The sequence below is a fragment of the Entelurus aequoreus genome, linkage group LG02 (genome assembly GCF_033978785.1).
Source record: "Entelurus aequoreus isolate RoL-2023_Sb linkage group LG02, RoL_Eaeq_v1.1, whole genome shotgun sequence".
Taxonomy (NCBI): domain Eukaryota; kingdom Metazoa; phylum Chordata; class Actinopteri; order Syngnathiformes; family Syngnathidae; genus Entelurus; species Entelurus aequoreus.
In genome coordinates this window covers 44,607,658-44,635,618 of record NC_084732.1, presented here as the reverse complement: position 1 = coordinate 44,635,618, position 27,961 = coordinate 44,607,658, and the positions used below count along the sequence as shown (strand labels likewise).

The following is a 27,961-nucleotide window of genomic DNA, read 5'->3' as shown; positions in this document are numbered from 1 at the left end:
TTTGTATGTGGTGGCTTTGTATTTTAATTACTTACTTTCTAGTAAAAGAACTGTGTCCTAATATTGTCTGTTTATTTACATGACATCCCCCGAAAGGGACAAGCGGTAGAAAATGGATGGATGGATGGATGGATGGATGGACATCAGGTTAGAAACATAGTAAACCACTCCTCCATACGTCATCAGCCTGATTTGTATACATTACCCAGAACTGTGAAAAACCTTTCTCAACCAGCTATTGCAAGGAATTTAGGGATTTCACCATCTACGGTCCGTAATATCATCAAAGTGTTCAGAGAATCTGGAGAAATCACTGCACGTAAGCAGCTAAGCCCGTGACCTTCGATCCCTCAGGCTGTACTGCATCAACAAGCGACATCAGTGTGTAAAGGATATCACCACATGGGCTCAGGAACACTTCAGAAACCCACTGTCAGTAACTACAGTTGGTCGCTACATCTGTAAGTGCAAGTTAAAACTCTCCTATGCAAGGCGAAAACCGTTTATCAACAACACCCAGAAAGGCCGTCGGCTTCGCTGGGCCTGAGCTCATCTAAGATGGACTGATACAAAGTGGAAAAGTGTTCTGTGGTTTGACGAGTTCACATTTCAAATTGTTTTTGGAAACTGTGGACGTCGTGTCCTCCGGACCAAAGAGGAAAAGAACCATCCAGATTTTTATAGGCGCAAAGTTGAAAAGCCAGCATGTGTGATGGTATGGGGGTGTATTAGTGCCCAAGACATGGGTAACTTTCACATCTGTGAAGGCGCCATTCATGCTGAAAGGTACATACAGCTTTTGGAGCAACATATGTTGCCATCCAAGCAACGTTACCATGGACGCCCCTGCTTATTTAAGCAAGACAATGCCAAGCCACGTGTTACATCAACGTGGCTTCATAGTAAAAGAGTGCGGGTACTAGACTGGCCTGCCTGTAGTCCAGACTTGTCTCCCATTGAAAATGTGTGGCGCATTATGAAGCCTAAAATACCACAACGGAGACCCCCGGACTGTTGAACAATTTAAGCTGTACATCAAGCAAGAATGGGAAAGAATTCCACCTGAGAAGCTTAAAAAAATGTGTCTCCTCAGTTCCCAAACGTTTACTGAGTGTTGTTAAAAGGAAAGGCCATGGAACACAGTGGTGAACATGCCCTTTCCCAACTACTTTGGCACGTGTTGCAGCCATGAAATTCTAAGTTAATTATTATTTTAAAAAAAAAAATGAAGTTTATGAGTTTGAACATCAAATATCTTGTCTTTGTAGTGCATTCAATTGAATATGGGTTAAAAAGGATTTGCAAATCATTGTATTCCGTTTATATTTAAATCTAACACAATTTCCCAACTCATATGAAAAGGGGGTTTGTATATATTGTGCTAATTGTTATTTTATTTTTGTTTATACATTTTATACCCAGAGAACTATAGATGTATTATGTAGGCAATATTTTTCCCTGTTTTGTTCAAATGTTTTTTTGTGGAAAATGTTATAGTAAGGTTGATTTGCATGGAGGTTATCTGTAGCCTGTTCAGTTTTTATTGTGCCACAAATTTTCTTAGGTGAAAAAAAAATCAAAATATTGATCTAGCTGTCAAAACAGGGGGATTATTATGGATAAAAATTCCCACAAATAGATTATAAATTGTTGAAAGTAACTGCTACCAGTGATTACCAATGATTATTAAAAAAAATCTAAAAAAGAAATATGCCAACGAGACAGTCTTTTGAATGGCTCTTGAAAAGGAACGGTTCTTTAATATCCAATTTCCTTCAGTCAGCCATAAATCCCATCTGTTCTGTCGAGTTACCCTACTGTTTGTTCTGTTGTATGTCAAACTTATCATAAAGTCATCGTTGGCTATTAATTGGCCTTATAAAAGAGCATAAATGCAAAAGTGCCCCTGACCATCCCCTGCATGGCTCAAGATTGCCACCTTATAGGCAAAGTACCTAATACTTCTCTGGCAGTCTAAATTAGAGATGGAATTTATGGCTCTCTAAAGGGAATCAAATTTAGAAAAAAAAACGTTCTTTTTAAAGAGCCTCTCAAAAGACTGGCTTGTTGATATATTTATTTTTTACAATTTGTTTCAGAAGTTACCATATTTTCCCGGCTATAGAGGGCACCGGTATCTAAGCCACTCTAAACACAATTTTAGAATAAATACATTTGTACAGATTGGACTATAAACTGCAGATATATTCCATTACGAAAGATTTTGTAGATGTTTATTTAGATACTTTAATTGTTTCCAAATGGTGCCTGTCACACAGCAGTAAAACGGCTGATTAAACAAAACAGAAGTCATCGTCATGGACCCACTATCTGCGAAAGCTAGCTCTCCAATCAGCTAAACAGACACAATGGTGACGTCTCGGGGAATTTACAAAACTGAAACAATACAAAAATAATTTAAGTTAGTAATACTAACACAGAAACTTGTGAACGTGTTAGCATATTTTCTAATGCTAACGACGCTGGCTTGATTACATTATGATAGCACGTAAAAATTTGCACTCTTACAGGCATCACACATGGGACAGTTTAGTAACTATGAATTGTTTTAGTTATATTGTAAATCTTACAAGTGATGAATCATGAGTGATGAATGAAGAATCCTTTAGTGCCGAAACGCTATGGACAAATACTTCCTATTCAAGGAACCAAACAGGAAGTACATTTTCAACCCACAGCACCTGCAGTGAGCGAACGCGTCCAAAGGATTGCACGGTAGCACAAACAATAACACACCTTTTCAGTGTCTCTGTTATATGAAGACTTGTTGAATACAAAACATTACGGCTGCGAGCAAAGGAAAATTCATAAATCAGCCGTACTGTTTTATTAACCATGGAGTTCAAAACGTGGGGGATAAAATAGCGAAATTGTTTTTTGTAATTGTTTTTATGTTATATATAATCACTTGTAGAAGTTTTAAGATAAAATTTGTATCTGAATAATTCAAATGTTCACACTCGATTTGTGGGAAATATTCTAAAATATTAATTCTAATTTCATCTGGGTTGTGTTTTCATTGTAGTCATTCCATAATTATCCCCATGCTTTAAAGTTAAGTACCAATCATTGTCACACACACACAAGGTGTGGTGAAATTATTCTCTGCATTTGACCCATCACCCTTGATCACCCCCTGGGAGGTGAGGGGAGCAGGGAGCAGCAGCAGTGGCCGCGCCCAGGAATCATTTTTGGTGATTTAACCCCCAATTCCAACCCTTGATGCTGAGTGTCTTTGACAGTAAGATCATTATTTAGAATTTTCTGTTGACTATAAGAAACTTTGTGGCACAATAAAAACAACAGAGGCTACAGATAACCATCATGCAAACCAACTTTACTGGTAAACTGTCCACATTTTAACAATCCAGGGAAAAATAGCCTACAAATAATAAATCAAGAATACTAGCATTACAAGACCAAAGAAATGTTCACAATATGTGAATAAAGTGAATATACAATTGCACTTCCATACCTAGTGTGTGTACACCTAAACGAGGGTACTTCACAAAACAGAAAAATGCATCCAGATGTTGTTTCGTTTGACTCTGGCTCATTTTGTGGGTTTCAGACAGTGTGACTCCAGCCCAGTCAGGTGGCGCACATTAGAAAGGCAGTGTTGGCAATTTGCATTAAAACAACATCTTGCTAACGAATGGCTTGCTACTGCGAATCTGTTTCTCGTCGTTCTCTGGAAAGAGCTGTTCCAACGACTCGACTCGTTCAGGAACGTCACATCTCTAGTCTAAATACTATATTATCGTTCACATATTAGATCTCATTACATGAGCATGGTGGTAAACCCCATGAGTGAGCAGATTGAACAATATTTCATATTCACTGTGTAGGAATGTGGAGTCAAAATTAGTCCCTAAATCCTAGATTCTAGTCCGTCCTCTGCGCTGGATGGACGCTTTTCTGCTTGCTCTCGCTTGCTCTCGCTTCTGCTTGCATTTTTTGCTACTATCTGCTGCTATTTTCTTACACAAAGAGCAACAGCTCTTGGATACTTACCAAACCAGTGGGACTATATTTTCTTTTAGATAACAGAGGCATTTTTCAATATTTTTACGACGTCCTCAACACTACGCGAGGAGGCCTACCATTCAAGATAAGCCTGAGCCCGAGCCTGTGCTACAGTGCTAAAGGTAATCAGCATAAGATGCCTCCTTTCTCTACGGAAGATTACCACAATCTGCTAAAGAAGATTTTACTGTTGGAAATAAAAATGAATCGGTTGGAAGTGAATTTAGAAGTGAATGGACAATGTGGCTACAACACCACTCTAGCACTCCTGTCGACTGAAAACACTGGACAGCACCATGCTACAACCCAGCTAACTAGCAACAATGAAGCTACGAAGAAACGGGAGGTCCCTGTAGAGGGTAATAAATCTACCAGTGAAAATCCTCCCTGGAACACACTTGGTGCAAAGCCAAAGAGAAGACCACCTCCCTGCGACAAGGGAGAATGGATATCTGGCAGGACCCAGCGCCCCGATATCTCTGATCTGACCGGCTGGCCTGCGCTACCATCTTCAGCCAGGCATACTGCGTCATCAACTCCACTGCCACGTAGGACACAGCAGCGGACAGCTGAGAAGAGGAGAACTACCAATAAACCTCCCCAGCAAGCAAGTGTCCAACTAAAGAACAGGTTTGCCCCACTGTTGATGGACAATGGATCCCCCTCTGATTGCCTGAATAACCCACCATCACCACGCAGAAGGGTAAGACCTGCTAACTTTACACCACAGAGAAAGCTAACGAGAGCTCCTGAAAATCTGATTGTGGGGGACTTTTCTGTAAAAGATATGAAAAGCAATAATAACACCAAAGTACTCTGCTTTCCGAAGGATATGGTATCTGACATGGAAAAAAGAATCCTGGAAATTGTCGCTGCACACCCAAATGTGAAAAATATCATCCTGCACATTGGTTTTAATGACATTGTAAAACAACAATCAAGAGAGCTGAAAGAGCACTTCAATAAACTCTTTGAAACAGTCAGCGCTGTGAATGCTGACGTTTTTATCAGTGGTCCTCTACCCCCAATCAGGAGAGGAGCTGAGAGATTCAGTAGACTTTACTCGCTGAATGAGTGGCTATCAAGTGCACTTCTTGCTCGTTCAATGCATTTTATTGACAATTTTAGCTTTTTCTGGGACCGCAGGCATCTTTTTAAGGCAGACGGACTTTGCCTGAATAAGATGGGAGTAAAGCTATTCATAAACAACATGTTTCACTTCCTGCATCTTGCATCTATCATCACTGCCAAGGACAAGAGACAAGAGGAGCCACCGAGGAAGGAAGACACAACACAGCCTATCAGGAACGTCGAAGGAGGACCGCCACTGCAAAAGGAGAACGTCGACCATGAGATACACCAGAGCAAAGAGGAGAGGTGTCTATCCTCCTCTACCGCCCCTCCCTCCATTCTGAATGCATGTGAAGATCCCTCCCCCACATCCCCCAAGCCATCCACGTCTCCATCTTTCTCCCTCCCTCAAGTAGACCTTTCTCCCCCCTTCTCCCCCTTGGAGTTCCGGGAGCTACCCCCACTCACGCCCCACCCTACTCAGATTTTTACCCCCCTAGATCATCGCTCACCTCCACCACCCCCTCCACGAAGGCGTGCTCCACAACCCCCCAGCCATACTTCACCTTTCTCACGCCAACCCCTTACACGCCCTCAACGTCCACCTTCAGTAGTTCGTCCCAGCTCTGACGCTGCTCACTCCCCCTCCCCCTTACGGCAAACCCCGCCTCGCCCTGACAGCAGTCCTGAATATTTCTGATACAGAAAAGGGTTCAGCAGTAGACCACATTATCAGCTGGGCCCAAGGTTGCCTACATCAAATCATGGCACCTTCTACATCCCTGTTGTGACTACCAAGAGAGTAAACATTGGGAAACTTAGCCACCCTGCTAACCTAAACAATCTCATTCCTATTATCTCCAAATCAAAGCCAACATCGAAGCCTGTCAATAACACCATCAGGATGGGTCTGCTCAATGTCAGGTCTCTGAATAGCAAATCATTTTTAGTCAATGATTTTATTAGCACTTCTAAACTTGACTTTATGTTTTTAACTGAAACATGGCTGGAACAAAATAACAGTGCAAGCATTCTGATCGAGACAGCACCCCCCAACTATAACTTCATTGATATATGTAGATCGGGGAAAAGAGGTGGAGGGGTTGCTGCTATATTTAAAAACATGTTTCAGGGGAAACAGATGTCACTCGGTGAGTTTACATCATTTGAATACCTGTGTGCTGTGTTGAAATGCTCTCCCAAAATTCTCTTGTTAATTATCTACAGGCCACCTAAATATTCTGCAAATTTTTTTGATGATTTTACTGAACTATTGTCTAGCATCTCCACTGACTTTGACTGCCTGGTTATAACTGGTGATTTTAATTTTCATATTGACGATTTGAATGACAAGGGCGCAAAATAACTTTTTACTATTTTAGACACATTTGAACTGTCTCAACATGTGAAAGAGGCTACACATTATAAGGGACACACCCTGGACCTGATTATCACAAAAGGTCTCAATGTTTCTGATGTTCTTGTGATTGATCCTTCATTGTCTGATCATTTCTGTGTTTTCTTTAATATTTCTGTAATTCCGGACACACAAACAGAATCAAAGAATGTCAAAAAGCGGTACATAAATGAACATGCTAATGTCCTCTTTAAAAACGCCATCTCCTCACTACCACCTCTAAACCCATGTCATGCTGATGATCTTGTAAGCAACTTTAATTCCAAAATTGTGAATATCATAGATATCATTGCACCTGTTACAGTTAAAACGATTTCTGGCAAGCAAAAGGCACCCTGGAGAAAATCTGCTGCTGTAACAGCCCAGAGAAGAGAGTGCAGGAAGGCTGAACGAATCTGGCGGAATACAAAACTTCATATTCACCATGACATCTATAAAGAGAGCCTCCAGGCCTACAATTTAGTCTTAAAAAGTGCTAGAGAAACATTCTTCTCCAATATCATAAACAGCAACACAAATAAGGCCAAAACCCTATTCACAATCGTTGACAGACTGACTAAACCCCCAACACAAATACCAGCCGAACTCCATTCCACGCAGAAATGCAATGACTTTGCATTCTTTTATACTGATAAAATTGAAGGCATCAGACGCACCATCAATATCTCAAGTAAAAAAGTTGGATCACCACCCCATTTAGGCAAAAGTAACACAGCAATGATGGCAAGCTTTAATGCCATAGACTCTAAAACTCTAGTGGAAACGGTGACAGCTCTAAAGTCATCCACCTGCTGCCTTGATGTTTTACCTACCAACTTCTTTAAGAATGTTTTTGACTGCCTATCAACAGACATCTTGCAAATAGTTAATAATTCTATTAAATCGGGCAATTTCCCGAAGGCTTTCAAAACTGCAGTCATTAAACCTCTTCTAAAAAAGCAGAGCCTAGATGCCTCTGTTATCAACAACTACAGACCAATTTCAAATCTACCATTCATAAGTAAAATAATTGAGAAAGTTGTCCTCCAACAACTAAATCACTTCTTGGCTTCTACTGGCTGCCACAACAACTTCCAGTCAGGATTTCGACCTCTTCATAGCACAGAGACGGCCCTTCTTAAAGTTATAAATGACATCCGTCTAAACACAGACTCTGGCAAAACTTCAGTATTAATGCTTTTGGACCTCAGTGCTGCATTTGACACTGTCGACCACTCAATACTTTTGGACAGGTTGGAAAACTGCGTGGGGATCTCAGGCACAGTTTTAAGCTGGTTCAAGTCATATCTACAAGATAGGAACTATTTTGTTTCCATTGGTGACTTTGTATCAGAACCAACCAACGTAACGTGTGGAGTCCCCCAAGGTTCAATCTTGGGGCCGACTTTATTTAACATCTATATGCTCCCACTAGGACAAATCATGCAAAATAATAACATTGACCATCATTGCTATGCCGATGACACCCAAATCTATGTAGCGCTATCACCAAATGACTATCGCCCCATAGATCTTCTGTGCCAGTGCATTGAGCAAGTCAAACACTGGATGTGCCAAAATTTCCTACAACTAAATGAAGATAAAACTGAGATAATTGTTTTTGGTGCTAAAAAAGAAAGGTTTAAAGTCATCCAACACCTTCAATCACTGTCCCTGAAAACCTCAAATAAAGCCAGAAATCTTGGGGTTATTTTAGATTCTGATTTACATTTCGACAGTCACATCAAATCAGTAACAAAATCGGCCTACTATCACCTCAAAAATGTAAAAAGACTTAGAGGGCTCATGTCAGCTCAAGACTTAGAAAAACTTGTACATGCCTTTATTACCAGTAGGCTAGACTATTGTAATGGTCTCCTTGCAGGTCTTCCCAAAAAAACTGTCAGGCAGCTACAGCTTGTTCAGAACGCTGCTGCTAGAGTTCTAACAAAGACCAAAAAATGTGAGCACATTACACCAATTCTTAAATCCTTACATTGGCTCCCTGTACATCAGAGAATAGATTTCAAAATCCTCCTGCTCACATATAAATCACTACATGGTCTAGGGCCCAAGTATATCACTGATATGCTCCCACTATATACGCCCTCTAGATCACTAAGATCTTCTGAGACCAATCTGTTAGCGGTTCCAAGAGTAAACTCAAATCAAGGGAGATCATCATTCAGTCACTATGCAACACATAGCTGGAATAAACTTCCTGAAGATGTCAGACTCTCCCCAACTCTCACTACTTTTAAAACTAGACTGAAGACTTTTATGTTCACCTTAGCTTTCAGCTAAATCTTTTAATCTTTTAACTTTTAACGTCTGCACTGTTTTTATTTTTATTGTCTGCATTTTAATTTTGCTTTTATTTTCTTTCATTTCACTTTGTTGTCTGTGAAGCACTTTGAGTCTGCCTTGTGTATGAAAAGCGCTATACAAATAAAGTTGCCTTGCCTTGCCTTGCCTAGATAAATCCTAACCAAGGATGAAGGCCTCTTCAAAATCATACAAATATGCATTTAAATAATATTAGCGGTATAAAGAGGCATTGTCCTTCAGTTTAACCTACTTCTTATATGCTGTATAGGCACAATGTTTGATCACAGCTGATCTACCTAAGTCTTACTTCACTGGATCCAGTTGCGAAGTGTGCTAATGAGGCCCTGAGGGGTCACAAGATAAAAGAACAACTTCCATGATACTAGTTTTTTTCCTCCTTCTTTTTCATCGTTTAGTTTACATTTAAATTCCCATACAAACCTAATGCAGCTGCCACGTTCATCTATCTATTATTTCTGAGAAGACTGCTATCTCTTACACACAGTTAACACTTGAAACACACGTTAAATCAATAAAAGAGAAAAGAGACAAATTCTCTCTTTCCAGAGATACTGTAATTGATTGATATTGTCAGATAGGGAATTATTTAACAATATGTTTTTTACGTGGAAGAGTCAAAATATGAAAAACACCTTTGAGCTATGTTGCAGTGAAGTCTCCAACCACTGCAAACCACAAGCACACAATAAACATACGGTATTCAAATAAGTTGCAATAATACTAGCATGTGAGGTCAAGGCTTTGCATTGCAAGACAAATTGAATGGCAGATAAATTTCAGCAATATCAAAGCATGATTTGGGTATATTTGTGACTGCGTGGGTTCCCTCCGGGTACTCCGGCTTCCTCCCACTTCCAAAGACATGCACCTGGGGATAGGTTGATTGGCAACACTAAATTGGCCCCTAGTGTGTGAATGTGAGTGTGAATGTTGTCTATCTATCTGTGTTGGCCCTGCGATGATGTGGCGACTTGTCCAGGGTGTAACCTGCCTTCCTCCCAATTGTAGCTGAGATAGGCTCCAGCGCCCCCAGCGACCCCGAAGGGAATAAGCGGTAGAAAATGGATGGATGAATGGATGTTTCTGCAGTAATGTGTGTATGTCTACAAGGACAGATGGTGAACCAAAGTCATACCGTATAGTGTCCAGATGAGGCAGAGTGGTGAAGGGAGGGAAAGGGTGGAGGTGAATGAGAGTAATAACAAAGGAAGAGCAATTAAAAGAAACCCATGAAAAAAGAGAGAGGGGGTGTGGCTAAATCTTTACCTTACTGTATATTTTATACATAGTTATTCAAGTCATTCTCATTGTCCTGTTTGTTTTTTGCGGGCGACCCAGAAGACTAAATGATGTATGATCCCCGGTCATGTGACTCATCCTCGTAATTATGTAGAAAAAGGGACAGAATGCCTCAGTAAGCATCAATCTGACTGCCCACTTTCACTCTCTTAGTCAAGAAAACACTCTCATTACACACTCCAACTGCTCCCAAGTCTGTGATTCATTTCTTCTGCTACAGCAAACCCTGCCGCTGCAAATGCCACTTTGACATGCAACATCATATTGTCAAGACATGATGATCTCTATAGACTATTGTCGTTTTGCTTTTGAGTCGTCACATCTTTAGTTTTTAGACACATTTACAAAAAAATCAGCATTAACATATGTTGATAATATTTTCTGTTGATTTAACGCCACACGATAATATTTATATATATATCTTATCTAAAATATATATATATATATATATATATATATATATATATATATATATATATATATATATATATATATATATATATATATATATATATATATATATATATATATATATATATATATATATATTCTGGGACCATGTTCTCTGCTCACTCCAAACTCTGTTTACTCTTTAAACTCCAACCATTTTCTACCGTTTTTCCCTTTCGGGGTCACAGATGGTGCTGGAGCCTAAAAAAATCTATTTTGTTGCCAGTAACTGAAGTTAAAAAAGTATAATTTTCTTTATGTTTCTCAAGCTGCAGCATCTACACTAAACTTACGCATTAAAAACCCTGCCTTATTAACAGTAAATATTTTTTACTCAAGCAAAGTGTCCTTCACATTGATGTAATTGCATATTTATTATACAATTAAAAAACAACAACTTTAAACTACCTTAAACATTGAAAAATAGCATTTGTTGCATTTTTCCTGTTCCCAAATTAGACTTCATGTATTGCCAGATTTACAGTGGAAAAAGACATTTGACTGTATTTTGAGATAATTATATCGTTTTAATCAGAACACAGCTTACATCTTGATCATAACAACACAACATACTTATACATTGTTAAAGTGCTCCATTACAGTTGTAACACAGAATTCTTCTCTGTTGACATTTTGCAACAAGCATTTTTAGTAGCGATCTCTTGATCCCGGCCATGGGATCAGGGCCTTTGTTACCTGATCTGCGATGTGTTTACCTGGCTAAAGATTGTATTCATGTGAAAGATTCCTTTAAGAGAGATGTACGCTCAGGGAGACACAATTATATTTCATTACTTGTTACACACATGCAGGAGTTGCATGATTTCCAGGAGGGTGTGTGTCTTGCCAGAAAACCTGCTCAAATTTGAGAGCATGCTGCAACAAATGCATCCTCTATCCACAGTCCCAAGCCACTTCTGAGATACTAAATAAACTAAGTTTTTTCCAAGTACTGGAAGAAAAGGAATGGCTAAGAATACTACTCACACACCAAGCGGAACAACACAAGAAACTAACCGCTAAAGCTTCAATCTAAAGTAGGAGTGATCGATCCAGATATTGATAAAATCCCTAATTAATATCAGTATATAAACAGGGGGTGTCAAACTCGTTTTTACCGAGAGCCACATCGCAATTATGGCTGCCATCAGAGGGCTGCTTGCAATATATATGAATACAAACGTATAATAACCTTTTTAGACAATTTGCATAGGCAACTTATTTGAAGTATTATAATTTACGAACAGATTGATGGATAACTTACTCTGAAATTGTAAGTCAAGGTGACAAGCAGATATTTAAGTATTTAAATTTGATAACCAAAAAAATGCTTAGAGCGTCTTGTTGCATGATCAGATATTAAAGTGTAGAACACATGCAATTGTGTGCAGTATATTTTCAAAATCGAAAGAAAACAATACATTAATAATAAGGTGACGGGCCACTTTAAATGATGTGGCAGGCCAATTAAAGGATATGGCTGGCCAATTAAATGATGTGGTGGGCCAAAATAAATGATATGGCGGCCCAGATATGGTCCCCGGGCCTTATGTTTAACATATGTGATATAAACGACACAAACATGTTTTTGTTTACTTTGGTTACTTGTTTTAAAATCTTTTCAGTTCTATAATCTATTATCAAAGTATCGGATCGGGACTCAAAATTGGATCTGATCTGAGGCCAAAAATGTTAATTGGGACATCCCTAATTTTTTGTAATAAACACCTTCTCAAATAGATGCCTCCTTCAGCTAGGATTCGAAAAATACTGTACATACATTTTGTATGCCTACGGATTGGAGGCAGAAGCATGCAAGGTTTAGATACTATAAAGTAGAAATATGTCCATCTTTCATTAAATGCCTCAAAAAGTGCCCGAAGCTATCTAAACGCTTCATAACACTTGATTAGTTCCTTTGGTGTTGGTTACAGGAAATGGATACATTGAAGGGAAAGAGCTGGAAAACTTCATCAGAGAGCTGGAGACTGCCAGACGAGGAGCAGGCGTGGTGAGTGTTTGCTGCTAGGGTGCATTTTTCATCATCAAGAAATGCTTCAGGCTACTTTGAGCACAAGACTGTTCATAAATGCTATTCTGCAGAGTGCCCTGCCTCGTTCCCCATTTTTTATTAACTTTGGTTAGTGTCAACGTAAAGGAGCAGGATTATGTACAAAAAGTAGCACTTAGAAAACCTGTTCTAGAGTACATTAAAAAAGTGTTGTTTGTGAAATGGGTTGCACACAGAAGCTAATACAAATAATAACAAAAGAAATGAACAAATTAAAGAAATGGTTTGACAAAAATCTCAGTAAATTAAAATAATGCAATTCGGTAATAGTAGAACAGACATTCAAACACAAAATAGATGGGACATTGGAAGTGTAAACAAAAAAGACTAATTTGGTGTGTAATAATAGATGGGAAAAGGAAATTAAATATCATAAAAAATATACAACATAAAGTGGCAAGAAACATGTCAATAATGAATAAAGGGAAATATGTTCTGGACCAAAAATCACTCCATATTCTCTACTGCTCGCCAGTGTTACCATATCCGAGTTATTGTGCAGAAATAAGGGCAAAAAAACTACAAAAATATACTTATTCACTTACCATGTTACAAAATATAAAGATGAGTTAGAATAATACATAATGAGTGATACATACAGTGATTACAAATACATTGGAGGCAGCCACCACAGGTTACATACTTCACATAAAAGTCACAATTTCTCCGTGATTACTAGTCTGAAGCTAATGACGATTTTGGCAAAGTGAGAGTTATTTTTTGGTCGTTTTGTGAATTTTTTTACGTTTATTGCGCCGTCGGGTGCGTGTTAGAGTGCCTGCAGGTCATGAAACACTGCAGAAATGTAGCAGCGGAGTGCGTCAAATACGCCCACAAAATTATACTTTCATGAAATAAAAGCATGTTTTATTGTAAGTTTGAGTTGAAGTATGTTTGGAACTATAAATAGACGTATTATTATGATTTATTTAATCAGAAAAACTAACGTCTAAACGACAGCAATTGCATGCATCAGGGCACAGCCGCTCACATCCTTGGTAGCAGTCAATGGCGCCTGATGTTTAGTTGGCCATACTCTCTTTATACACAACTCTGGGCATATAGGCATTGGAACAGATTTGAATATTTTTTTTATCTGATTTAAATCTGTCAGGTATAAAATACAACATCATAAAAGTTCAGATAAAAATACATTTTGCTGGCAAAGTTCAATGACAAGGTTGCCAATATATAATCAAATTAGGAATGTGTAACACAATGTACACTTCCTTAAAAAAATGCAAAATGGTGCATTCCTTCTGGTAGCCTCAAACTCAGGATTGAACACTTCATGCAACGTCTTCAAAGCTCACCTTTATACATTCATACATTGCGCCAAAAATGGAAACCAGGATGATATGATAGAAGACAGGAAAAATGTAACTAATGCATTTGTGGCAGCATCGGACAAAGTTATGTTTAAGTTTCATTTTTACACCTCATAGCACATAATTGTGGTGTGTTCAAGCAACCTTGATTTAAGTTCAAAACTGAGGTGTCACAAAATTTTAAAGACAGCAAGATGCATGAAGAAGAAACAAAGTAATACTTGGCAGGTTTATAAATGGATTATACTTGTATAGTGCTTCTCTATCTACAAGGTAGTCAACGTGCTTAGACACTATTACCACATTCACCTCCTGATGACGCAGCAACAGGAGCAACTGAGGGTTCAGTATCTTGCTCAAGGATACTTCGACATGGTCACAGGGTGACCGAGGACCAAACCAACAAACATCGGGATTGGGGTCAAGCATTGTACCATTGTGAGCCATGCTACCCCAATCACATTTAAGTGTAAAATGACAGGTTGTATGATTAGTAAAACTCACAAATGTAAAATATATTACAAGCTGCATGCTGCAAACACCTTATTTTTTATGTGTTTAATAAAGCTAATTTCAACTAAGTTAAGTCAATAATTCGTTTTTTAGTGAATGTAAACTAACTGAGTGTGTATGTGAGCCGATAATGTTGGCTTTAAGGTGGGGTGGGTGCCATTCAGGACTCTAACAGTAATAATAAATACGTAATGTTAATGTCCAAAATGGGGTCACCAAAAATCTTTGTTTTTTTTCTATGCTTGTCAAAAGATACATTTATGTACTAATCTAATCTAAAATCATGTGAATACAGGTTGAGTACATACAAATAGTATAAAAATGTATAAAAGATGATGTTAAGCACTCTATTGTCAGCATTCTGTTCCAACGTGTCTTTATGTTTTACCTGCATATTTATTTTGAAAACAGGCTCTACATTATCTTACTGTACATGTTGCTTTCTGCAGGATACATCACATGCAACATTCAAGGAAAAGATGCGGGAGTTCATGGCCAGTTTCGACAAGAATTCCGATGGGAGGATTGAGATGGCAGAGGTGAACGCTATGATGAAACATGATGAAACATGAGACTCGTATAAATTGATGTCTGTTGGAGTAGAGATAAAGAGAATAACATCAGACTTCCCATCCAGCTCTCATTTTTCTCTTTTTTTTAGTTGGCTCAGCTTCTGCCAACAGAAGAAAACTTCCTGCTGTGTTTCAGAGAGTTTGTGGGATCCAGTGCTGAATTTATGGCAGTAAGAGTCAACACAATACTGAATGTATACACGTTTTTGGACACACCTCTCTCATCAGGTGTTGACTGGTAATTTTTCATATTAAAGGGGAACTGTACTTTTTTGGGAATTTTGCCTATCGACAAGAACACACGTCTTGTCGTTTTGGGGGAGGAGGGGAGATTTTAAAAATGGTGAAAAAACGTTTGGAAGATGTGGCTAATTGGATTTGCTGTTGTAACCATCAAAGCCCTCTAAAATCATTTCAAAACCCTCCATCAAAGCTTTATAAACATGCTGCAAGTATATATACAGGTATAATGTAGTAACAGACACGTGAGGTTGGCGTGACTTTGACGCTATAAATGTGGAAGTTGGAGCCTTGTTATTTCGACATAAATGGCATGCTTACCAAAAAAAAGTTCCTCATAATTCGCTCTTACAATAACAATGTTGCTACAGCTTGGTTATTATACAGGTTACAGAATATAAATGAATGTTTTGTCCACTTGTCTCTCATAATGATTGTGAACAAAAGGCAACATTTAAAAAAAGTGCAGTTCCTCTTTAACGATAGGTTCTGAATATTATGATTTCCATTTTGTCAGAACATTTTGATAAAAGCCCTTTTCATGTTCTCAGTGTAAAAAACAAGATCCTTATATGCATGTTTTATGAGTTTGATGTGGAAGAACCCAATACCTGTTTTTCTTAATAACTTCTGTATTCTGTCCTTATTCTGTATTCCCCATCTTGTTTTTGTCCAGTCATAACTTTACACAGTAATACATTAACTTAGGAGCTTGTGACAAAGCTCTTAACTCAAAACACTTATATCTGAAATCAACATTTCTCAAGAAATTAATTGAATTCAGTTAAATTGGGACTTGGCCCCCCAGAATAGCACAATTTAAACATGTAACATGTCTTTTACAAAGAAAAACAAACTCTTAGATAATAAATATTGTATAAAAACCACACAATAGAATGCACTACTAAAAACTACAGTAGTTTTGTGAAGTAATATTACAATAATGTACAGCATGCCATTTACTATGGAGAGTGGACTTCTACGGTATCTCCTTCCATCTGCTTTTCTGTCGAACACACCATAAGCAGCTTCCCCATATTTTCATGGATAAATGCTTGCCATTTACATATTATTTTTAACCGTTTTTGGCTGGCATTAGATTAATTCTGTTTGAGTATGATGCCAACTAGCAGTGATACGCTCAAATTGCTTTGCCAAATTGGCTACACAATCGGTCATGTTTTCAATAATTTCATCGCGGTGCGATGCCAGGAGGGGTGTGTGTGACCGAAAATGGGCGTAACAGAAAATATTTGAGAAGCTCGGCTTTAAAGGCCTACTGAAAGCCATTACTACCGACCACGCAGTCTGATAGTTTATATATCAATGATGAAATCTTAACATTATAACACATGCCAATACGGCCGGGTTAACTTATAAAGTGACATTTTAAATTTGCAGCTAAACTTCCGGTTCGAAACGCCTCTGAGGATGACGTATGCGCGTGACGTAGCCCGGGGAACACGGGTATGCCTTCCACATTGAAGCCAATACGAAAAAGCTCTGTTTTCATTTCATAATTCCACAGTATTCTGGACATCTGTGTTCGTGAATCTGTTGCAATTATGTTCATTGCATTATGGAGAAAGAAGCTGAGCAAGCAAAGAAGAAAGTTGTCGGTGCGAAACGGACGTATTTTTCGAACGAAGTCAGCAACAACAGTACACAGCCGGCGCGTCTTTGTTTACATTCCCGAAAGATGCAGTCAAGATGGAAGAACTCGGATAACAGAGACTCTAACCAGTAGGACTTTTGACTTCGATACACAGACGCCTGTAGAGAACTGGGACAACACAGACTCTTACCAGGATTACTTTGATTTGGATGACAAAGACGCAGACGTGCTACCGTGAGTATGCAGCTTTGGCTTCTAAACATTTGATCGCTTGACCGTATGTGCGCAACTTTTTTTTTGCGTATGTACGTAACTTTTTTTTAAATATATAAGCTTTATGAACCTTGGGTTAGGTGAACGGTCTTTTGGGCTGAGTGATTGTGTGAGTTGATCAGGTGTTTGAATTGTATTGGCGTGTTCTATGGAGCTAGGAGCTAGCATAGGAGCTAGGAGTTAGCATAACAAAGACGTAGGTGTTTTTATGCAGGATTAATTTGTGTCATATTAAATATAAGCCTGGTTGTGTTGTGGCTAATAGAGTAAATATATGTCTTGTGTTTATTTACTGTTTTAGTCATTCCCAGCTGAATACCAGGTACCGTGAGTATGCAGCCTTGGCTGCTAAACATTTGATAGCTTGACCGTATGTGCGCGTCACGTACGTAACTTTTTAAAAATATATAAGCTTTATGAACATTGGGTTAGGTGAACTGTCTTTTGGGCTGAGTGATTGTGTGTGTTGATCAGGTGTTTGAATTGTATTGGCGTGTTCTATGGAGCTAGGAGCTAGCAGAGGAGCTAGCATAACAAACACGTAGGTGTTTTTATGCAGGATTAATTTGTGGCATATTAAATATAAGCCTGGTTGTGTTGTGGCTAATAGAGTATATATATGTCTTGTGTTTATATACTGTTGTAGTCATTCCCAGCTGAATATCAGGTACCGTGAGTATGCAGCCTTGGCTGCTAAACATTTGATAGCTTGACCGTATGTGCGCGTCACGTACGTAACTTTTTAAAAATATATAAGCTTTATGAACCTTGGGTTAGGTGAACGGTCTTTTGGGCTGAGTGATTGTGTGTGTTGATCAGGTGTTTGAATTGTATTGGCGTGTTCTATGGAGCTAGGAGCTAGCAGAGGAGCTAGGAGCTAGCATAACAAACACGTAGGTGTTTTTATGCAGGATTAATTTGTGGCATATTAAATATAAGCCTGGTTGTGTTGTGGCTAATAGAGTATATATATGTCTTGTGTTTATTTACTGTTGTAGTCATTCCCAGCTGAATATCAGGTCACCCCCGGCTCTCACAGCATCTTCCCTATCTGAATAGCTTCAACGCCCCACTAGTCCTTCACTTGCACTTTACTCATCCACAAATCTTTCATCCTCGCTCAAATTAATGGGGAAATTGTCGCTTTCTCGGTCCGAATCTCTCTCACTTCATGCGGCCATCATTGTAAACAATAGGGAACGTTGCGTATATGTTCAATTGACTACGTCACGCTACTTCCGGTAGGGGCAAGCCTTTTTTTATCAGATTCCAAAATTTGCGATCTTTATCGTCGTTGTTCTATACTAAATCCTTTCAGCAAAAATATGGCAATATCGCGAAATGATCAAGTATGACACATAGAATAGATCTGCTATCCCCGTTTAAATAAAACAAATTAATTTCAGTAGGCCTTTCAAGTCAATTAATATCATTCACTTTTTCTTCTCAACAATGTCCTTCACATTGACTTTTTTTCTTTTCCATTGTTGGAAAACAAAGTTACATCCATCTCTATCTATAAGCTAATGCTAGCGAGTAAGATCAGATGTTTTAAGGGGTTCACTGTGACATTCGCTAGACCAACTATTAGCGGGAATGATTGTAACTCACATTTTTGCTTGCAACTTAAAGCGTAACAATTAGCCGAGAGACAGCCTTAACCTAAAAACACTCAAGTTGGAGCACTCTTAAATTGAAGTTCCTAGGCACTGTGTTATAACTTTCAGCCACAACACTATTGCAAACACCACAACACAACAACATAAAGCCGCCACACAACAACATTAAGCGACTTAAGTGACGTACACAATGAAAGTGACTTTGATCATAACATCTTACTTTTTCAACTTTGTTCATTAAAACTTCTTCAACATTCCGCCTAAGGCACTTGGTCTGTCAGCGAAACTTAGTCCGCTGTCACTTTCGTTGTATTTGTCACTTTCGTTCTTCCTTAATGTTATTGTATTGTGGCTTTATGTTGGAGTTGTGGCATTTGCATTTGTTGTTATCTTTCCAAGTATGTTTGAGATTTGCCTCGATTTGTGATGTAAACGTTACTTTTCTTTCATTTGTTTGATTTGTTGAATAGTTTAGTGTAGAGTCTTCTTTCACTCATCTGCAAAAAGCAAACCCTGGTCAAGTCTTCTTCCAAGCGTATGTTAAAATGTTCATGCTGCTCTTGGGCATTAAAACCTATTCTAAGACAAGCATAAATTATGGATGGACCACTACCTCCATCAGAGAAACGCCAGTGTGTGTGTGTGTGTGTGTGTGTGTGTGTGTGTGTGTGTGTGTGTGTGTGTGTGTGTGTGTGTGTGTGTGTGTGTGTGTGTGTGTGTGTGTGTTGTGGGCATGTGTATACATGGGTTTAGGCATCCATCTTGGACAAATTCTATATTCAAACAAAATCTCATGGCTGCCAACCTTTCACTTGTATATACAATTTACCAGACTTGCTGCCTCTCCTCATTTGAAGACTGTTTTAGAAATGTTGTTGTGTTTGCCGAGTCTCTAGTCCAGTGGTTCTTAACCTGGGTTCGATCGAACCCTAGGGGTTCGGTGAGTCGGCCTCAGGGGTTCGGCGGAGTCTCCACCGCGGAGGTCAAGACACACCCGACTCATCGTGTAAATAAAAACTTCTCCCTATCGCATACTTGCCAACCTTGAGACCTCCGAATTCGGTAGATGGGGGGTGGGGTTTAGGGGAGGCGGAGTTTGGTGGTAGCATCCCGGAAGAGTTAGTGCTGCAAGGGGTTCTGGGTATTTGTTCTGTTGTGTTTATGTTGTGTTACGGTGCGGATGTTCTCCAGAAATGTGTTTGTCATTCTTGTTTGGTGTGGGTTCACAGTGTGGCGCATATTTATAACAGTGTTAAAGTTGTTTTTCCAGCCACCCTCAGTGTGACCTGTATGGCTGTTGATCAAGTATGCCTTGCAGTCACTCGTGTGTGTAAAAACCGCATATATTATGTGACTGGATCTGCACGTTGTTTGTATGGAGGAAAAGTGAACGTGACGACAGGTTGTAGAGGACGCTAAAGACAGTGTCTTTAAGGCACGCCCCCAATAACGTTGTCCGGGTAGAAATTGTGAGAAATTCGGGAGAATGGTTGCCCCGGGAGATTTTCGGGAGGGGCACTGAAATTCGGGAGGGTTGGCAAGTATGCCCTATCGGCGTACTATGGATACGGCAACAGCAGAAGTCACACTGATTTGCAGGTGTGTAATTTGTTGTGAGTTCATGCACTGTGTTGGTTTTGTTCTTTGAACAACGTGATGTTCATGCACGGTTCATTTTGTGCACCAGTAACAAAACATAACTTTGTCTTGAATTTGAAAAAAACTAAACATTTTATTTTTCACTAAAGAACGGTTCGGTGAATGCGCATATGAAACTGGTGGGGTTCGGTTCTTCCAACAGGGTTAAGAACCACTGCTCTAGTCTAACTTCATTTCTCCCCTGCAGGCCTGGCGGAGGTATGACACTGACCGCAGTGGATATATCGAGTCAAATGAACTGAAGGTAAATCAATACTACATTGTTGACACAAAAGGAGTAAAAGGTTCACATTAATTTGGATAAATGTTTGTTTAGAATAAAACAAAACATGATGTTTAAGGTGTTTGATAAACATGTCAAGTGCATGTATAATTCATTCTTTTTCAGTCTCTTCGCTCATGCAAAATGTGACATGCTCAATATAGATTAACAATGAATGAAAGTGAATCGTGATGAACAGAATTAATCTACAGAGCGACCCTGAGATTTTTCTGGTTAAAACTTGACTTTGTTTCACACCACTGATTTCAACCATTATGTAGAGTCATAATTTGGTGCAACTGTCTCTGTTGCAGTTTCTTGTGAGAGCATCCAGTCAGGACCTCTTCTTCACTGATCAAAAGTTTTATTTGTTTGACGGCATTAATGAACATAATTTCAGTGGTGGCGTTAACTACTTAATTATCAGTAAATTCTCTACATCAGGGCTATTCCACTGGTGGCCCAGGGGCCAAATCTGGCACGGAGATAATACCATAAAAGCCCCTGAGTTTAGCTCAAAATTTGAGGGATAAACATTTTTGCAGCACATTTCTAAAAACACTTTAGTGCTCCGGTTGCATAGAGGAACTTGGCAGATCCTTGCAATGACATTTAAACCTTGCTAGCACTGGGGTATCAAACTTGTGATTTACATAACTGAAACGTTCCTTAAGGCACCGCTTTAAGTACTCTCCTTTTTGTCAGTTAAAATGTTTTTTCCTAGTGTGACTTATGTAACTAAGGTGTGACTGTTGTTTGTTTACTTCAGATCATTGTATAAGCATTTGTTAAACATCTTTAGTTATACTGGTGGTGTTCCCCAAGGTTCCATTTTAGGTGCTCTCTTTTTCAACTGGTGGCCCACGAGTTAAGTTAAAAAACTTGTGAGACTCACATTTTTGCAGCAGATTTTTAAAACACTAGAGTGCTGTCATAAACATGATCTTTGACTAGCTTTTTTGCATAAGTTTTTTAAAAACAGCAGAGCGCTCTTGTAACTCTGACCAAACAAATTGACAAAAATTTTACTTCTACAGTAAAGGACGCTGGTTCTCTGAATTTGACAGAATAAGACAAACAGTGAAGGGATAAGTTATGCACCCGGTCCTTAGCTTTCTGGAAATTTGGCCCTCAAACCAATCGAGTTGAATATGCCTGCTCTACATGATGGATTCACTGACTGACAAATATCTTCAGGGTTTTCTGACAGACCTGCTGAAGAAAGCTAACAGAAGCTATGATGACAAGAAGCTCCATGAGTACACACACACTATTGTGAGTATTATTTGGCAAAAACATGCCATTGTTTTCTGTTATTTAGGAAAACACAACAACATTGGAAATCATTTCACAGCTTGTATTTTTAATCAAGCATCATTACCAAATGGCATTGCATTAAATTCTATCTTCAACTATGATCTTAAATCCTGGAAACTTTAACTGCAAAACCTTAAAAAAAAAAAAGGGTTAAAGGCACACTGTCACGGTGGCACATGTTGGCTGATGGCATGACCCCAGGATGCAGTGACAGATACCGGTATACAGGTAAAACCTTTATGTATTTACTTAGATAGCATAAACAGCAGAAACTAATGGCCTACTGAAACCCACTACTACCGACCACGCAGTCTGATAGTTTATATATCAATGATGAAATCTTAACATTGCAACACATGCCAATACGGCCGGGTTAACTTATAAAGTGCAATTTTAAATTTCCCGGGGAACTTCCGGTTCAAAACGCCTTTGAGGATGACGTATGCCCGTGACGTAGCCAGTAGAACACAGGTAGGGCTTCCCCATTGAAGCCAATACGAAATAGCTGTTTTCATCTCATTATTCCACAGTATTCTGGACATCTGTGTTGGTGAATCTGTTGCAATTTGTTCATTGCATTATGGAGAAAGAAGCTGAGCAAGCAAAGAAGAAAGTCGGTGCGAAGCGGAGTATTTTGCGAGGGAAGTCAGCAACACAACACAGTCGGTGTTTCATTGTTTACATTCCCGAAAGATGCAGTCAAGATCGAAGAACTCGGACAACAGAGACTCTTACCAGGAGGACTTTGACTTCGTTAACAGACGCAGACGCGATACCGTGAGTACGCTTCCAAACATTTGATCGCTTGCTATAACTAGCTCGAGCTAGTAGCTAGTAGCTAGGAGCTAGGAGCTAGCATAACAAACACCTAGGTGTTTGTTATGCGGGATTAATTTGTGGCATATTAAATATAAGCCTGGTTGTGTTGTGGTTAATAGAGTATATATATGTCTTTTGTTTATTTACTGTTGTAGTCATTCCCAGCTGAATATCAGGTCCCACCCGCGCGCTTCTAAACATTTGATTGCTTGCCCGTACGTGCGTGCCATGTACGTAACTTTGGTTAAATATATAAGCTTTATGAACCTTGGGTTAGGTGAACGGTTCTTTGGGCTGAGTGAGTGTGTGTGTTGTGCAGGTGTTTGAATTGTATTGGCGGGTTATATACACGGGATCCCGTCCATATTAATTAAGCTAGTAGCTAGGAGCTAGCATAGCAAACACCTAGGTGTTTTTATGTGGGATTAATTTGTGGCATATTAAATATAAGCCTGGTTGTGTTGTGGCTAATAGAGTATATATATGTCTTGTGTTTATTTACTGTTTTAGTCATTCCCAGCTGAATATCAGGTCACCCCCGGCTCTCACAGCATCTTCCCTATCTGAATAGCTTCAACTCCCCACTAGTCCTTCACTTGCACTTTACTCATCCACAAATCTTTCATCCTCGCTCAAATTAATGGGGAAATCGTCGCTTTCTCGGTCTGAATCCCTCTCACTTCATGCGGCCATCATTGTAAACAATAGGGAACTTTGCGTATATGTTCAATTGACTACGTCACGCTACTTCCGGTAGGGGCAAGCCTTTTTTTATCAGATACCAAAAGTTGCGATCTTTATCGTCGTTGTTCTATACTAAATCCTTTCAGCAAAAATATGGCAATGTCGCGAAATGATCAAGTATGACACATAGAATAGATCTGCTATCCCCGTTTAAATAAAAAAACATTCATTTCAGTAGGCCTTTAAAGGCTAGTGCAAGGCAGTAGCGGCAGCAGAGTAACCCGTGCACACTGACAGAATGGCAATACGGTACTTATGCGCCACCGTACAGCCCTTACTACTTTGTTTTTATTTATCCATCCATCCATTTTCTACCGCTTGTCCTTTTCAGGGTTAGAGGGGGACTAGAGCCTATCCCAGCTGCTCTCAGGCGGAAGGCGGGGTGCACCCTGGACCCTCGCTTTGAGGCACAAGCCTTAACCACTGCCCCACTGTGCTGCCCTTACTACTTTGTTTTTATTTATGTATTAATACATTATTTATTTTTTATCTTATTTGTGTGTATGTTTTTAGAGTACATTATTTTAATTTTACATGAATAATTTTTAGTTATTCTCCTGTGTGAACGCCTCAAATGTGGCGTTTTCCTCAACACTCACTGCCATGTCTTGTTATTGTCAATGTAGCTGTGTGTGTGTTTTATTTTCTCCCCCTGTTAAATTGGTTTAAATCACTGTGTGTGGCAACTTGCCTGGATATGAAGAGTGCTATCTAAATAATGTTTTGTTTGACTGATAAAACATGTGTAAGACACAACATAATTGAATAGTCTACCTCACTGGTTGACAAGAATTGTATCAAATGTGTTAACAACTTAATGTGAATTTAACAATATGTGCATATGCAGTGGTGTAGAACTGCAATGCATCATACCAAGAGGCATTTTTCATATTTTGCCCCCTTCATGCATGCATTGTAATTGTACACCACTGCGAACTACATGCAAATTGCAGCCACGCTTCCGTCAGTCTACCCCAGGGCAGCTGTGGCTATGAACGTAGCTTACCACCACCAGGTGTGAATGAATGATGGGTTCTACATGTAAAGCGACTTTGGGTACTTAGAAAAGCGCTATATAAATCACAGGTATTATTATTATTATCATTATGCACAATAATAAACATAGTGTTTATGATGTCTCTTATGTTGTCAACTTGAGCTGTATTCATGTAAAAAGGCAGGTATTCTTTATTCAGCGCTCTTATTGGATATCCTAAAGCCAATACATTGATTGAGGCATCAGCGTGTGCTCACTTGAGGCACTTTCTAATGCACACATGTAACATAAATGTAGAGTGGCTACTGTCTATGCTTCCTGATAAAATTCTCTGTTAATCCTCTTTCCCTGCAGCTAACGATGTTTGATCTGAATGGCGATGGGAAGCTGGGTCTTTCTGAGATGGCAAGGTTTGTCTTTAATTCAAAAACCTCAGAAACCCTCATAAAGACAACATTAACACTTTGTGTCACTGCAGGCTCTTGCCCGTGCAGGAGAACTTCTTGCTGAAGTTTCAGGTAATACAATACACACATTAGGATCGTAATGAAAACACTTTGATATGAATTCATTAATGGTTACTGTTGAGTGACTAAAACATCTTGTGTGACGCAAAGAACTAGAGCAGACGTTAGAAATAACACGATTCAGCCCTAAAAGAGGATTAAATGTCAATAATGTGCTGAATGGACATATGGCACATTGACACAAATGCATGGTTACTTTAAATCCTGCAGTAATCATGTTTCATAATATTACTACGTCTGCCTAGAAGGTTGTTGTTTGTCTCTTCGTTAGCGAGATGATGCAATTAGGGTTTTCACATGCACAAATATGGTCTAAAAATCACAAATTGTTGTTTTTGTCTTTCTTTAACATTGTGCAACAATTGAATCGTAAATTGACAGATAAAAGGTGCAAGGATCCTCAAGAAGGAACATAAAAACATTTACATAGTAAGAGTTACTTTTCTGACTAGCTGTTGTTCCTCTATATTTTTGACACCACGCAAAATAATTTACATAAGCACACAGTAATGATAAGCCAGAGGTTAAGACGTGTCTCATCCGCTCACTCGCTCGGTGCATGTGAGATTGTGACATTGCTGTCACTCAAAAGCTTTGAAGTTACAAAAAACTAATAACATTATTTTCTGAAAACACTTTTACAAGCTTACTACTGCTTGTCATAGCAAGTTGGCGCTCGAAGCAAGAAAAGAAAATGTCATTACTGCCAATCAGAAGCCAATAACAATAGGGAAGCAGAAGAAAAGCTGAATATCATGCTTAAATAAAAAAGAAATAGAAATAAACCTAAGGAAATCAGCCACATCGCGCTTCAAAGTTTGCGGTAAGTGAAAATACAGTACTACGGTACAGTAGTATTGGCCACCAGATGACACTAAACCCATCAGAGCGCACTTTTCAGTATTGTGTCTACTGTTTGGCTCAGCCTCAAACAGCTTTACTATATTAGATTAAATGAGTGTAAATGTGACTATGGGAGTGTTATTTCATGTATAGATGACTCTCATAATGTTAAAACACCCATTTAGAATGTTTTAAACACATTTATGATGCTCTATCTTTGAAAAGAATACATTTATAATTAATAATTTAACATGGTTAGGCCCTGAACTAATTAACAGCGATAAACAAGGGATTACTTAATATGTATTTATTTATTTATTTATCAGGACAATTGAAGAAAAAACTCAACCCAAACACATTTTCTTCACCTTGTTTAGACTATTAAAATAATTTAATAATAAATTCAAATAACAAAATACAATGTATGTGTGGAAAAACGTCCAAAATGCATTTATATTTAAATTAAATGTTTAATTTATTTTAGACCAAGCCGCACATTGTTTCAATATCATATACATCAAAAATAGGGCATTACCAATAGAGCTCTTTGACCCCAAAAAAATAAGGTGAGCTATTTGTGTTTTATTTATGACTGGCAACATTTAAATTGTACTTTATTTACAAAGCAGACCCCACCCAAACATTTTCTTTATGCTATTTTGTGGTAATTTGTCATTACCGGTAACTAGAGGCACAATGTCCAAATTGAACAGTTGTATTAAAAAAGGAGTTTAGGCAAATATTATTTGACCCTTTGGTGAGCTACTGAAAATCAGGTAGTTACTTACTGCTGGAGACCCTAATTCCAGTTATCTTAAAAATCCCACTAAAAATATCCAATCACTTTAATGCATATCCTCTGCCTTCAAGATATGATCGCTAACATACTGTACACCCTATTTGGTTATAAATATGGAAAAAATTCAAAGATTGTTGCACGGTGTCAATGTTAATCTTTCCCATAGGCCTAATGGTGATCCTCCACATGGATGGTATGTTCCTATGCATACACACTCCAGTTTGTGAGAGCAGATCAACAATTCCATTCTGTCAAAGGATTAGCTCGTCTGATCGGGATTAATTCAACGCTAGTCCCAGTTATCATAATCTGCATGGATTAATATCAGCTGTTGGCTCTGCTGGGGCTTTTACTGCTCTCTAGAAATGTCCCTCCGGCTTCTAACAATCTTCTCCCTCTTTAATGCGCACAGGGCATCAGGCTCACCGTCAAGGAATTTGACTCCCTCTTCACACTCTATGATAAGGTGAAAAACACTTGTTGTTTATGTTAAAGCGGATCATGTCTTCCTGACTAATGAATTCAGTAATGAGACATCTAAAGAAAATATGGGGAGGATTTTATACAATATGTTGTCTATTAATCTAGGATAACATTTGTGAGGTCTCAGCAAGGGCATAGAGCAGGGGTGTCATTGAGTCATCAGTTATGGCTGAACTTAGAGGGCCGCTTGTAACAGCAAATATTATATACATTTGCCTATGCATTTGATTATTATACATATTTTTTAAAATAAATCTGTAGATTTTACAGTAAAAAACTGGCAACAGAATTTTAAAATATATAGTGTTGTTTTGTTTACGGTAAATTGAAAAGCGGTTTTACTGGCAGCTTAGTCACCAGAATGTTACTGTAAAATTGACAGTGATTTGTAGAACATATTACTGGAAAAACAGTATTGCGTTTTTTTTTTTTATTCTGACAATTAAACTGCCAGTTTTTATGTCAATTTTTAAACTATTTTTCCATTTACAGTAAAGCACCGTAATAACAACAACTGTAGAGTTTACGGTAAAAAAAAACTACTGCCAACTCAATCGACAAAATTTTTTGGTAGAGTATTTTCAATTTACAGTTGAATATGGTAAAAAACTACTTTACATTTTACCGTAAAATCTCTCATTTTTACAATCTACAATTTGATTGGTAAC

At 38.6% G+C, this 27,961-nt stretch overlaps 1 protein-coding gene across 1 annotated transcript in view; it reads left to right on the top strand.

Annotated features, from left to right (window-relative positions):
* LOC133634381 (calretinin-like) overlaps positions 1-27,961 on the top strand; it is a 45,994-nt gene that overhangs the window by 12,890 nt on the left and 5,143 nt on the right. The window contains exons 2-9 of the mRNA XM_062027421.1: positions 12,547-12,623; positions 14,974-15,063; positions 15,186-15,266; positions 20,690-20,746; positions 21,962-22,039; positions 24,996-25,051; positions 25,120-25,159; positions 27,223-27,276. Coding sequence (XP_061883405.1) covers positions 12,547-12,623; positions 14,974-15,063; positions 15,186-15,266; positions 20,690-20,746; positions 21,962-22,039; positions 24,996-25,051; positions 25,120-25,159; positions 27,223-27,276 — 533 coding nt within the window. The remainder of the gene's footprint in view (positions 1-12,546; positions 12,624-14,973; positions 15,064-15,185; positions 15,267-20,689; positions 20,747-21,961; positions 22,040-24,995; positions 25,052-25,119; positions 25,160-27,222; positions 27,277-27,961) is intronic.